Here is a 12986-nt window from a genome sequence, read left to right as displayed (position 1 = left end):
GAAGAAAGTCTGGAACGACCATTTCTTGGTTTAGGCCGGGTTTGTACAGATTGATCTCTCGAATCTAAAGTACTCACTTGCAGTACATTGTTTAGGGTTTATATTTGTTTCTCACCCACACACCCGAAATTACCAAAATCACCAGAAACCATTTTCACCCTCAAACACCAGCCTATTATTTAGAAACGGGGCGAGTAAGAGTTTACCACTTCCTAATCACTATTGTAGCCGTCATCTGCATCTTCACGCTCTGTTAGAACCTTCTCAATAAAGTTTCTTCGGACTTGATCGAGGACTACATCTCTAGATGATTCACTTGAACTCTGGCCATCATTAATTACAGGATCGGATTGGCAGAGCACTAAAGCAACATCTGGAATATCATGGCGAAGTAAAACGTCGAAAATTAGAGTAGCGAAGCTCTACAATATGGATATGGGGTGTCTTTCATTATAGTAAAGATAGGGTAAGGATCCTCTAGGTCTGAAATTTAATTTGTTCAAAAACGTAGTTTTTCAAGAAAATTTATACAAATATCCACTCCGCTGACGATATAGGAGGATCACAAATCATTTTGATTTCAAAATACATGACTCGGTTTCTTGATAATTTATCTAGACCTTGGAAAAACAACAATCAAGAAACACTGTAAACAACACAAGTAGGAAATGCTTGACAAGTCAGTGTACTTTCAGCAGTGCAGCTTCGTCCAAAATGATGCGAGCCTATATATGTTCCTTTGACAACACTGTTATTGTAAACCAAAATAGTAGGAACGTTATGATCTGGGTAGTTCAGAATGCATTCTGTAGATATTATTTTGACGAATTTTGTTGCTGGATATCTTGTAGCTAATTCGTCCCGGCACCGTAAGAATACCCCGCACTCCGCAATTCTGCAGGTAACCAAGTACATTTAAGCATCAGAAAGACCAACATAAAAATGTTAGGAAAACAAATTATACCAGACGACCAAATGACAACAACTAGCCAACCATAAGAACCAAATTGCTGGAAAAGAAACAATGTAAAACTGGGAACTCGTAATGATATGTTACCCTTCTTTGTACAAACACACTACAACCCAAACTTCTGGTGGAGCATGGGACACCTCGCGAACAAAATATGCACCTGATATCGACATTACCGATCCGAACTTTGCTATCTTTGCAGCTTCTCTCATCTCTGCTAGTCTTTGTTTTCTTTAACACATAACAGTAAATTTGTCAAAAGCAAGTAGTATGAAAAGAACAACAACTTGTTCTATAAGATCAAATAGTGACTGAAATTTGCATATACATATGCCAACCTGTATTCTTCAAGAAAACAGTCATCATCAAGTTCAGGATCATCTTCGAGATCCTCAAGGTCTTCTTCAGTTTTATTATCTATCCAGGCTCTGTCCTTTGGTTTCGAACTCTCATCTTCTGCTGGAGTGAAAACAGGGGGTTTGAACGGAGCAGGCTTTGGAGGTAAATTCCCTAACTTTGCTTGTATATCGTCCCACTGTGTCATCCTTCCTTCAACATCCTTGTATATAAAGTATAATCACCTATTGATATACTACACAAATCTGCCTATTATATTAAAACGGAGGGAGTATATACTTTTCCAGCTTCACTCAAATCTCTCTTCCTATGTGGTTGGAGAAAAAAATACTTATAATCACTCAATTCATAAAGTCACTCCCAATATTTAATCTACACGAACCGAGAACACAAGATGGAGATCCTAGATGCGCCTTTGTGCCGATGGGTCTTACAATTAAGAGACATATCCATGAAGTGTTTCCATTTATATATAATATCCCTCTCCTAACCGAAGTTATCTACTAGAATTTACCTCTTATTTCAATAATTCTGTTGAGATTATTAGTCCCACATGTCTGGGTTTCTAAGATCCTGCGGTTTATAATTCTTTGGGCCTCTCCACTCATTGCCAATTGGTTTTGAGTTGGATGCCCGTATTCTAACATGGTATCAGAGCAGACTATTTGTGTGGAGTCAAATGACCGCACCTTTACTCCGCGTTACCCGATTTATTGTTCCACGTGTTAGACCCAACGAGGCTACACGTGAGGGAGCGTGTTGAGATTATTAGTCCCACATTGTCTGGGTTTCTAAGATCCTGCGGTTTATAATCCTTTGGGCCTCTCCACTCATTGTCAATTGGTTTTGAGTTGGATGCCGGTATTCTAACAATTTTGATTAGAATTCGACAAATTAATGATCTTTTCCCCGCTAAATTGATTATGAAGTGAAATTAAACCATCTTGCCCGTAAGTTGTACCCTAAAAATATCAATTACTTATGATTTTTAGTTGTATAAACTTACAATGGTTTGATTTCACTGTAGTGCTTGCGAGAAGCTAAAACGAGGAAGCTCCGAGCAACAGCAAGTGACCAAGCAAGCTGCTTGATAATCCTACTAGTGCCAGTTCCCAAAACAATTAGTACAAGAAACACATATACCACGCTAGATATTGCAAGGTTTCGTAATTGGGTGGTGAACAAGTGAAACAAATCAGTTTGTGGACATAGCTGGACCAGCTGCATTTTTGTTGATCAAAACAACTAACAGCATAAGATTGTAGAATCATGATATTATGCGGCTACCAAAAGAAGATTAACAGATAAAAGCAGTTAGATACATCATTTTTCACAAACCCAAGATATAATTAAGATATCGAATTAACCCTGTCAAATTTCCAAATGTACAGAAATTTGAGGTTTGTCTTAAACCTAATCAACCAAAATCTGTCTCTGGCAAATCCTGATCCAATTTTTTTTTTTGAGTAATTTGCATTACCTCACCTGGCAAGATTTCTAATTTGCATTACCTCCCCTACAAAGATTAAATTAGCAAAACCTCATTTCGTTACATATTTCATCCATAACCAGTTAGCTGAGTCACCTGCTTTATACAGGTGGCAGAAAAGAAAAAAAATAGTCAACCACCCAAAATATCCTCACCTTCTCCGGTTCATTAGAGCCAAACGAAGAAACACCCGATCCGATTACCGCCGCTTTGAAAACTCGCAGTTTCATATTCACTTCGAAATTACCGAATCCAAAAGCAAAATTACAGCCCATTACCATGTTTGGTTTTGAAGATTCTCCTCATTTAATCTCCAATTACAATAACCTTCTGTTAGTTCTAACCCCAATTAGCATAACCCTTTACCCAAAAAACTCAATGTTAACAGAGGAAAGAAAAACTCTATACAAATAAGGAACGTGAGACTGTAGTTGATTTTATGTGATGAATATATGAAGACGATGAAATCAAATTGAAAAGAAAAAAATAAAATCCAATCTTACTGTTTCAAATCCAATCGGGAAAAAAACCCAAATTCTAGGGTTCCCTAAATTTCTATTCAAATTAATAGTGTATGTGAAAGAGTAAGGTAATTAATATGAACCGGGGAGCATGATTGTGTTGGGGGATTTGAATTTAATACAAGTTTGAAGAGGATTTTGGTTTTATTTTGAAGCAATTGAAAATAGGGTAGACATGAACAGTTTATATCCATTTTCTGTAGGAGGGTATTTTAGGTAAAAATTGTGACCCGTATTTGTTTTTTCCATGTGTGTATAAATGGTGACTCGACTGACTAGGATCTGGAAGGAACAGTTAAGGAAAAAAGCTTTTGCTAATTTAATTTTTGTACGGGAGATAATGTAAATTATCCCTTTTTTTGTATATAAAATTTAACTCAGAAAACTCAAAAATAAGATTCTGCTACAAATTAGAATCGAATGACGTCTATATATTCGCAAAATTAAAAAAAAAAGTACCTTGCGAATTAATCAAGAAGGCACAATTGATACCTCTACAAATTGGAGATGCTCAAAAAGAAAAAGAAAAAAAATACATAATGAAGTAATTGAAGTACCCCTTATCTAATTAATTTTTGGGATACCTCCAAACAATATGTTTTGATTTTAATTTTAACTTTTAGTGTTGGTTATAGAATATAGAGATCAAAGGAAATAAAAACAAGGATTTTGGAAGATTAATATGATATAAGAAGGTGTTTAAATTGATTGTAATGGCTACTAATTGCAACATTTTGTAATCAAACTTTCATCTATAAAAAATCTCCAAATTAAATCCTAAATTAAATCCTAAGTCAATCTTTAAATGAATAAGTGTAGAAATGATTTTCCGGTGTTTGATTTTCGCATTTACATATTCGCAATCGGCATAGTATTGTAATGAAGGCAATGCCGACTTGGAAGGTATTTTCTCTCAATATCATGTACCCCTAAGATGGTGAAGGAACTGAATTACCCAATGTTTCTACCTCTAACCCTCCCTCCCCATGCACACTTACAAACATACGCAAACTTGCTTTTGCAATGTTTTTAATTTCTTATCAATCATATCACATGTATCAAATTTGCATACTGAAACTCAACAATTTGGTAGTCATATTCACACATAAATCCATATAAATTTCTTAACCTATTAAGAGCCAAATTACCTTTACACCCACCTACAGTAATACTTATCACTTAAATAAAAACTTCTTATCGTGATGAAGAAGACTTGTTGAGATTTCGGAAGCTCAAATCCAAATCTCATAAATTCACTATCTATGCCGAGTGTCTCACCTAGCTTTCGGCATTGAAAATATGTATTCGACAATGCCGACTGAAAACAAATTGAAACCAGAGTTTTAATTTCTTATCAATCATATCACATGTGTCAAATTTGTATACTGAAACTCAACAATTTGGTAGTCATATTCAACGCATAAATCCATATAGATTTCTTAACCTATTAAGAGACAAATTACCTTTACACCTACCCACAGTAATACTTATCACTTAAATAAAATCTTCTTATCGTGATGAAGAAGACTTGTTGAGATTTCAGAAACTCAAATCCAAGTCTCATAAATTCACTATCTATGCCGACTGTCTCACTTAGTTGTCGGCATTGAAAATATGTATTCGACAATGCCGACTGAAAACAAATTGAAACCAGAGATATGTTTGGTTTGTCGGCATAGAAATCAAACCAAAACCCTATACCGACAGATGAATCGCCATTGAATTCATCCTCATTTGCTATACCGACAGATCAGTCGGCATTGAATCCATCATAAAATCAATGCCGACTGAAAAGTTAGGTAATGAGTTTTTAAAAGTCTAATTGACCTAAGTTCAATTAAAATTAAAATCAAAATATATTGTTTGGAGATCTCCCCCAATCCCATCAAAAAAAAAGAGATATCCCCCAAAATTAATTGGATAAGAGGCGTTTCAATTACTTCATAATTTTTTTTAAAAGATGGCCCTTAGCGAAAATCCAGCCCTATATAACCGTGAGTATCCCCCAATTTATGGAGGTATCCCCCAATTGCGCCTTCTTAATCAATCTCAGTTTGTTGAAAAGCTCAAATAAGGCTTCAACATAATTCCCTGAAATTACAAAAGAAAATGTTTAATCAAACCAGTATGACACCCCTTATCCCACTATGCTAGTTGGTCATATCATATCCCGGCAATCCTGTCGGATGACCTAAAAGCAACAACGCCCAACTTCCAGAAGGGGTCAAAAATATGGTTTTAATGGACAAGTAAAAAGTAGGTATGGGTGAAATGGATACCAAAAGTCCTAAACAATTATGTCCCTTGTCTTTATACTTTTTTCTTCAATTATCTTTTTCTCTCTCCAATTTAAGAACAATCACAATACAAACCATAACTTGCAAAATATAAGGCGGATTTTAATAAAATTTATATTTTTGGAAAGGATTTTCAATAATCTACAAAACAAGATCCATTTTTAATAGTAAATTTGAAAGTTTTTTTTTCAATTTTTTTTTAGCTAGGATGAAACTGGTTGCATCCCAACTTAAATCAAGACACAAAAAAATTTCGAAAAATATACAGGATGAAACTGGTTGCATCCTGGCTTAAATCAATGCAAAAAAAAATTATTCAAAAAATATATAGGATGAAACTGGTTGCATCCTGGCTTAAGTTAAGATAAAATAAGTTATTCGAAAAATAGATAGGATGAAACAAGATGCATCCTCACTTAAACTAATTTTTTTTTTAGTAAGGATGAGTCTGGATTCATCATGACTTAAACTAAGATAGGAAAATTAGACAAAAATAGTAAGGATGAAACTAGTTGTATCATGGCTTAAAATAAGATAAAATAAATTATTTGAAAAATAGTTACGATGAAACCGGATTCATAGACCTAATAAATTTTTATCGAATGGATCTGGATACATCTTGACTTAGTGTAATAACGCGAAAATTGGTGATTAGCGTCATTTTGTGTCATCTAATTCTTTTAAAATCCAAACTCATATCTCGCTCCACGTTGAATGGTGAGCGTCACTGTTGAATTCCTACAATCGCTCAGAGAAGAGGGCCACAGTCACTTAAAAAATAGTTCCCACGTTAAACCTGGAGAGGACACTTGGCGAGACCCTATTGGTCATGGGGTTAAATCCTATTTTTTCCTAACGAAATTAACAAAAAAAAAAAAACTAAACCTAAACTTATTTCCGTCTCTCTTCATCTCGGTGTTCTCCTATCGAACCCCTAACTGGCGTCCTCTCTTTTTCTTCGTTGATTTACTTTCAGGTATCACATCTATCTCATCATAATCGATTATTTTGATTAACCAAGGTTTTTTATCTGTTGCAGGTAATTTAAGTTTGCTTTTTAGGGTTTAAAGCTCAATATTCTACCGTTGCCAAGAAATTATTAACTTTTAATCCGTCGATTCTGATACAAGTACTTGGTCGTCCGTCGGATCGATGGTTTTCTGGTAAAGCTGTGTCTGGTTAATTCTTTTCATCGTTCCATCATACAATAGCTATCTGTTTTTCTCACGGCTAAAAAACAAAATAATTTTCCATGAAATCCAAGACATGTAAAAGCATCACAATTATCCAAGAGATTGAAGAACATGGCAGCGGTTACGGTAAACTTCGATAATTATTTCGAATGTTTCTATTGTTTATTTTGGATGTAAATTGATATCGAATTGTAGGGTTTTGACTGTAAATTAAAATTTGGGGGTTTTGATTGAAAGGGTTTTAATTGAGATAACGAAGTACGCCGTCGATTCTAGGGTTTTGACTGTAATTTTAATTCAGCTTTCCTTTCACTATTCTCTTTCGATCTCAACTGGTATACAAACGAGAACTCTTAACCAGATATGAATTTGATTTTTTTTCTATCCTCTGTTGCTTTCGATCTTGAGATTGTAGCTCAAGATTTTGTTGATTTGATTAGAGTTTAATCTCAGGATTTCTATTGTTCTATATAGAGACAATGAGACATGGTGAGAAAGAGCTAGCATCTATCTCTAATAAATTTTCTAAATAAACACTGGTACCCATGTTTGGTTGTTCTGTTGTCGGATTTAAATGGCATGTGCTTGCTGTATAGTGATGATAATGTTGCGGTGGAATTACTATTGATGGACTGTTGTTTAACACTTTGATCTTAATTCGCAAAACTGCTGCTCATATTTTTCAGTTATCAGATTACACTTAGCGATATTAAGTCAATAAATATCTTGCTTAATCCAGATTATAAACAAAATAAAATATCTCTGCAGCGGCATTGATTGCAGGGACTTACAGGCATACAAAATTTACTTCACGGAGAATGTGGTTTGACTAAATTATATGTTTTGTCATTGAGTGTTGAGTGTAAATTCCGCCGAGAAACAGATTATCAAGGATGGTTTGATATCTGCAAGGATGTAAATTCCGTGATGGTTTAAGTTAACGGTTTAATTAGTATTTAACCTGTTTGCATGAATCACTTGAATTGGCTTACAGACACGGTGCTGTAAATTGTAGCTGTGCTTTACAGTTTTTCTAAGTTGTCACGACTATCCCTAACTTGTTGTCATTCTTTCATATAGCAGTTGTACAGTAACAGAAAGATGGTAGGCCTTACGATACTAAATTAATAAAAGGTAGTGATTTCCACACTTGAGTAAAATTATGATTCAGTCAGTTGCATATGTTTTGGTTTGAACGCTATTTAAAGTGTGAATTGATGTGTTTTCAAAGTTGTTGTAGTAATATGATTCGTTCAAGACTTGTGAAAGCGGATTTTTAGATTTTTTTTTAATAAATAAAAATAGCGAAGTAAATTAAAGAGATGTTGTGAAAATTCTGGAGAGAATAGGACTAGGATTCCACCATTGGTTGATATTAGTGATTTAATAAAACAATAATTATGCAACTCAACATTCAGATTGATTCTAATAGTATTGCCTAGACATGTAGATTTCCAAAAGAATAGATGTTAATCCAAGCATAGAATATCAAAACCCTAAAGCAAGCATATTCTATCAAGAGAAAATACACCTAACTAATCAAAATCATATAAACAATTTTTAGTTCAATGCAAAAATCATAATAGAGTTGTTGTAATTAACTAATAAAAATATATCACTTTTACCGAAACAACGGCTTCCTCCATAGCCCCAAGGATTGGGTTTAGCTCCGCATATTGGAAACACACTCAGAATAATTTTTCATTGCTCAAAAGTGTTTACAAGTGATGAAATGGGAGAAAATAATGATTAAACCGGGTTTGCTCTAAACGATCCCCAAACTCTCCCCCTCCTCACTGATACCCAAGACACTCTTATTTATACTGTGAAGCCAATCTTAGGTCGACAATCATCTCAATTACTCCAAAAGATCTTTGCAGTTAATGAAAGTATTTCACGAGAATATTTCCTCTCCATTTTCACACGTCTTCTGAGTTGTATGGTATATCCAAATATTCTCATTTAATTGAGCCAAATAATGAAGAGAATATCTTCAATTAATTCCGTGAATAATTCCTTCCCCCTTTTCGAAAATATCCAAAAGTATACGATTTCCTTTCATTCAAGACACGTACAAAATCTTACTATCATGGTAAAAAGATAATAATGTCTTAAAGACACAAATATCCCCATAATATCATGACCAGAATCTCACACAGTTGAGATTTCTTTTCCCGCCAAATATCTTTCCCGTGAAGAAGAAGATGGGTGCCCCCTATCCGGTCATGGGGTGCGAATAGCAGATGCCATGAGGGGTGTCTCTGATCAGCTGCTTGGGTGCAAATATCCTTTGGGTATCCCTTATCATTTGGGCGCCCCTTATCCACAAGTGAGAGTCTGAATAACACGTTCCTTTCGGTGCTTTAGACGACTTTTCGAGCCGATTTTTCCAAGAATGTTTATTTCCAAAAATACCTAAAAACACATAAAATACCACAATAAGTACAAAAAATCAAGTACCAACAATACATGAAATTAAGGACAACGTAGACACAAAAAGGTGTCTATCAAATACCCCCAAACTTATTATTTGTTAGTCCTCGAGCAAATCTAGAAAATAAAAATGACTACACTTAGCACGTGCGGTAAGCCGTTAAACCGCTAGGTGGCCCTAGTGGCGGAGTGTTGTCTCCGGAGGGTTTACCAGAGGTGTACCCACAAAAATTTTACTCCAGACCCTAGCTATCTACGCAGAACCTTGGAAGGCACTAAAGAATATCCTTAGTTGGCATACAATCATTGACTATAGGAGGAAGTACCCTGATGCGAAATTCCAATTGTTGTACACGAGTTTGCACTCAGCATATTAAGATTCATATATAAGTGACAGAGCTCTACTCAGATAGTTTCTGTACATCATAACCGGAGTCAACCAATCACATGGAAAGATTAAGAAGATGGATAAAGAGATGGTTAAAAGTGAACGGTGTTTCCCATATCTGTCTGAAGGCCTCTGCCAAGGTCAACCTATCCTAATGGACTGAGATACGGTCTGACTAATATCAACACAACTGGCATATACAAGGGGACCAGTGGTCGATAAACCTAACTCTAAGTCAACACAACTGGCATATACAAGGGCACCAGTGGTCGACTTTATTGAATTTATTCCGGTTGGTCTAATGGTCTGGTCTCATTTTTATTTTATTTTTGGTATCTCAATCACTCTATTCCACCCTAGCAAAGGTAACAACTTGAATCGTGTGCCCCACCAAAGCACTTAAAAAAATAAAAACAGAAGGATTAGGATTCAACGAGATATGGCGAAACTACCACGTTTTTTTTAATTCTAACACCTGAGCTCTGTGCTTTTATGAATAGACTCTTTAGATGTTTCCATCTAATCAGATTGGTTCCTCAACACCTACAACCAAGATGTTCCCATCCACTTAGATTGGTTAGTGCCAACCTTAATAAGCATAAATTTCTAGGCTCTGGAGTTTATTTATTGCAACTAAAAGTTTCTCCCATACCCCCAAACTTAAATATAACATTGTCCTCAATGTTCTAAAGATAAAATTAAAAACATGAACAAGGAGAAACTGTTACCACTTGAAGCAAAAGAGTTAAGGAAAGATATCACCGTGTTGCATGAGCATGGGTTACCTCCCAGGAAGTGCTAAGTTTAAAGTCTTCAGCCAGACTAAGAAAGGATTAGTCTGCACGAAGAATCATATAGCAGCAGCCGGAATAATTGTGGGTCATCTGAATCAAAAAGTGTTACCCAAACGAAGAGAAAATCGCAACAGACCATGAAGATACCGAACATACCCTTACTTAACTTTAAGATAACAATATCTAGTTGTGGTTCAGGTTCGGGTTCTATAACTGGGTCTAGATAAAAGGTGTTCATCGGCTGGATTTCCTCAAAGGCAGGATCCTGAAGGTCAGGTTGTAGAGTCTGGAAATACTCAACTAAGAATTTAGAAGCACATAAAAGTAACCTGAATAACTAGGGATCCTCTAAGTCAATCAAATTTGACTTACACAGCTGACCATAATGAACGTGGTGGTCTTCCTTAAACAAATGTGTCGAACCTAATCTCCTGAAGTAATTAGGTCTAGTCTCAAAACTCAATAATTGACACATCTGAAACTTATACGTTCCCACAATTGGTTGAAAAATATTTGGTGGGAAAACAAAGTCAATTTGGGTACTATCGCCTGGGTAAATCACATCAACCAGAGGATGGGTTTCTAACAACTGAACTTCTTCCTGGACATTATTAGGTCCAGGAGATCTAGTATGAAGGTATTCTGGCACAATGGTTAAGGCACATATATCAAGTCCCAAATGAGAGACCTTTCTGAGAGTTAAAGGTAAGGCACTAGGAAAGTGATAATCACCCCCAAACTTAGAGTTTTCAGTGTCTCTAGATAGACTAGTCACAATCTCCCTAATTTCTAGATCATCAGATTCTTGAAAATGGTCAATTGATTCTTCTAAGTTACAATCAGCATCCTCACTTATCTCTACGAGTTTATCTTCTTCTAAGACTAGCGTTTTTAACTCGCTAGACTCTAAAACAATATTCTCAGGGTAAACTCTTTCCTCTAAACCATTATTGGCTTCGCAAAAAGGAGATACTACATCGTCTAAAACGGGGATACTTCTAGTCAAACCCTAGTCCTTTTGAATAGGTGAATAATTACTAAAATTATTTGGATTTGAACTAGAAATAACATTATCATTGTAAAACTCAATTGGAGTAACAAATTCCTGATCACTATGCCTATATGTGCCTGATTCTTCATCAACACTATCCTCATCATAATCATCATTATAATTATATGAAAATGGTTGAACCTCATCTAAACTAGTAGTGTTACCAATTCCAACCTCGTCATCTTGATTATGTGAATAAAAACTATCCTTATTTTCAAGGGTGGTATTGGGAACACTATATTGGAAGTTAAGACTATCTTGAGCAAATTTTTGCATAATCCTATTTGTACTCTCATTAAACTGCTTGAGGGACTCTTCTAGAGACATCTTAGTTGACTGCTCTATGGACTCTTCTGGAAGAGGAATAGTATAAGTCTCTTTCATAAATAAGTGAAACTTCTGTGTTGACTCATTGAAACTCTTGAGAGACTCTTCTAGAGAAATAGGAGGATCGTTTTGCTCGTATGACCGGTGGATGTGTGAATAGTAATTAGGCTCATCATGGTATGACCCATAACCTTCAAAAGGAGGATGTTCCCAACCACTATTCCCACTATGGTCAAAGTAGTAATGTCCATTTTGTTCAGTTGGATATTCGTTGTATTGGCTATTGTACCAGTTTGACATTCTCAAAATAAACCCACTGACAAGGCTGACTCCACCACAACAAACCTACTGATTTCTAGAAAACAAAAAGCATGATGGTTCCACTTAGATTGTTTCTAGACCAGCTTCTAATCCTTCGAAAGAGAATTCGTTACAATTTAAGCAAACCCCTCTGGAATCAATCCGAGTTAAAGTAAGTTGAATAGAGGCGAGGGAAGCTCGGTGGAGCTTTGATACCCAAGGCCTCACCGGTATTACAAGGCGGCGCAGTCACGCGTTCAACTTACAGAAACCATCAAGAACTTAGAAGTATGCTTAAAAGAGTAACCAATATTTGTCGAATGACTTTCCTGTTAAGCTCGTTACCCTATCGGTCTCGTTCTAGTCAAAATTTTAGGCTTAGGTTCGCGTTTGGTGTCGTTTTCCTAAGGCGGGCAAGAAGAGAACGGTGATAAAATTCGAACCCTTATCTTGTATGGCCAGTCCTTGCCCTTTACTAGGAAATTAAAGCAGTCGTTTTCAAGTCCTCAACATATATGCATACGAAGGAAGACAGTAACTCGCTGACAGGGGATTCACGAGTATTTCGACAAACTTACCTCCCAAACCAGACGGGGGATGAACCTTTGTAGTCGACTCGGGCCACGACTCCTATGTCATGTACGAACCCGAGGGGCCGAGGTGATATCGTAATCATCGTCCTTCTCTGCAAACAGTTTATATTTAAACTACCCTTCCGTAGGGTTTAAAAATAATGTCCCAAAATTTAAAGTCCAAAATCCAAAAATATAAAGTGCAAAAGAAAAAGAAAGTCTAAAAAAATAAAAATAAAAATCTACAAAAATAAAAATGTCTCTCTCTTTTTTTTTTTTTCTCTTTTTAAAAAA

The 12986-nt window shown here is 35.7% G+C and overlaps 1 protein-coding gene across 1 annotated transcript; it reads right to left on the bottom strand.

Annotated features, from left to right (window-relative positions):
* Positions 1-212: 212 nt before the first annotated feature.
* On the bottom strand, positions 213-1538 carry LOC113285629 (phosducin-like protein 3; the record flags this gene model as incomplete). The annotated part of the gene is made up of 4 exons (XM_026534437.1): positions 213-373; positions 690-895; positions 1058-1201; positions 1309-1538. Coding segments are annotated over 4 exons (741 nt in total), but the record flags the coding sequence as incomplete, so codon positions are not given.
* Between the last annotated feature and the right edge of the window lie 11448 nt (positions 1539-12986).

This window comes from Papaver somniferum, chromosome 6 (assembly GCF_003573695.1).
Source record: "Papaver somniferum cultivar HN1 chromosome 6, ASM357369v1, whole genome shotgun sequence".
In the NCBI taxonomy this organism is placed as follows: domain Eukaryota; kingdom Viridiplantae; phylum Streptophyta; class Magnoliopsida; order Ranunculales; family Papaveraceae; genus Papaver; species Papaver somniferum.
The sequence above is the reverse complement of the archived record's forward strand: the minus strand, read 5'-3'. Positions and strand labels throughout refer to the sequence as shown.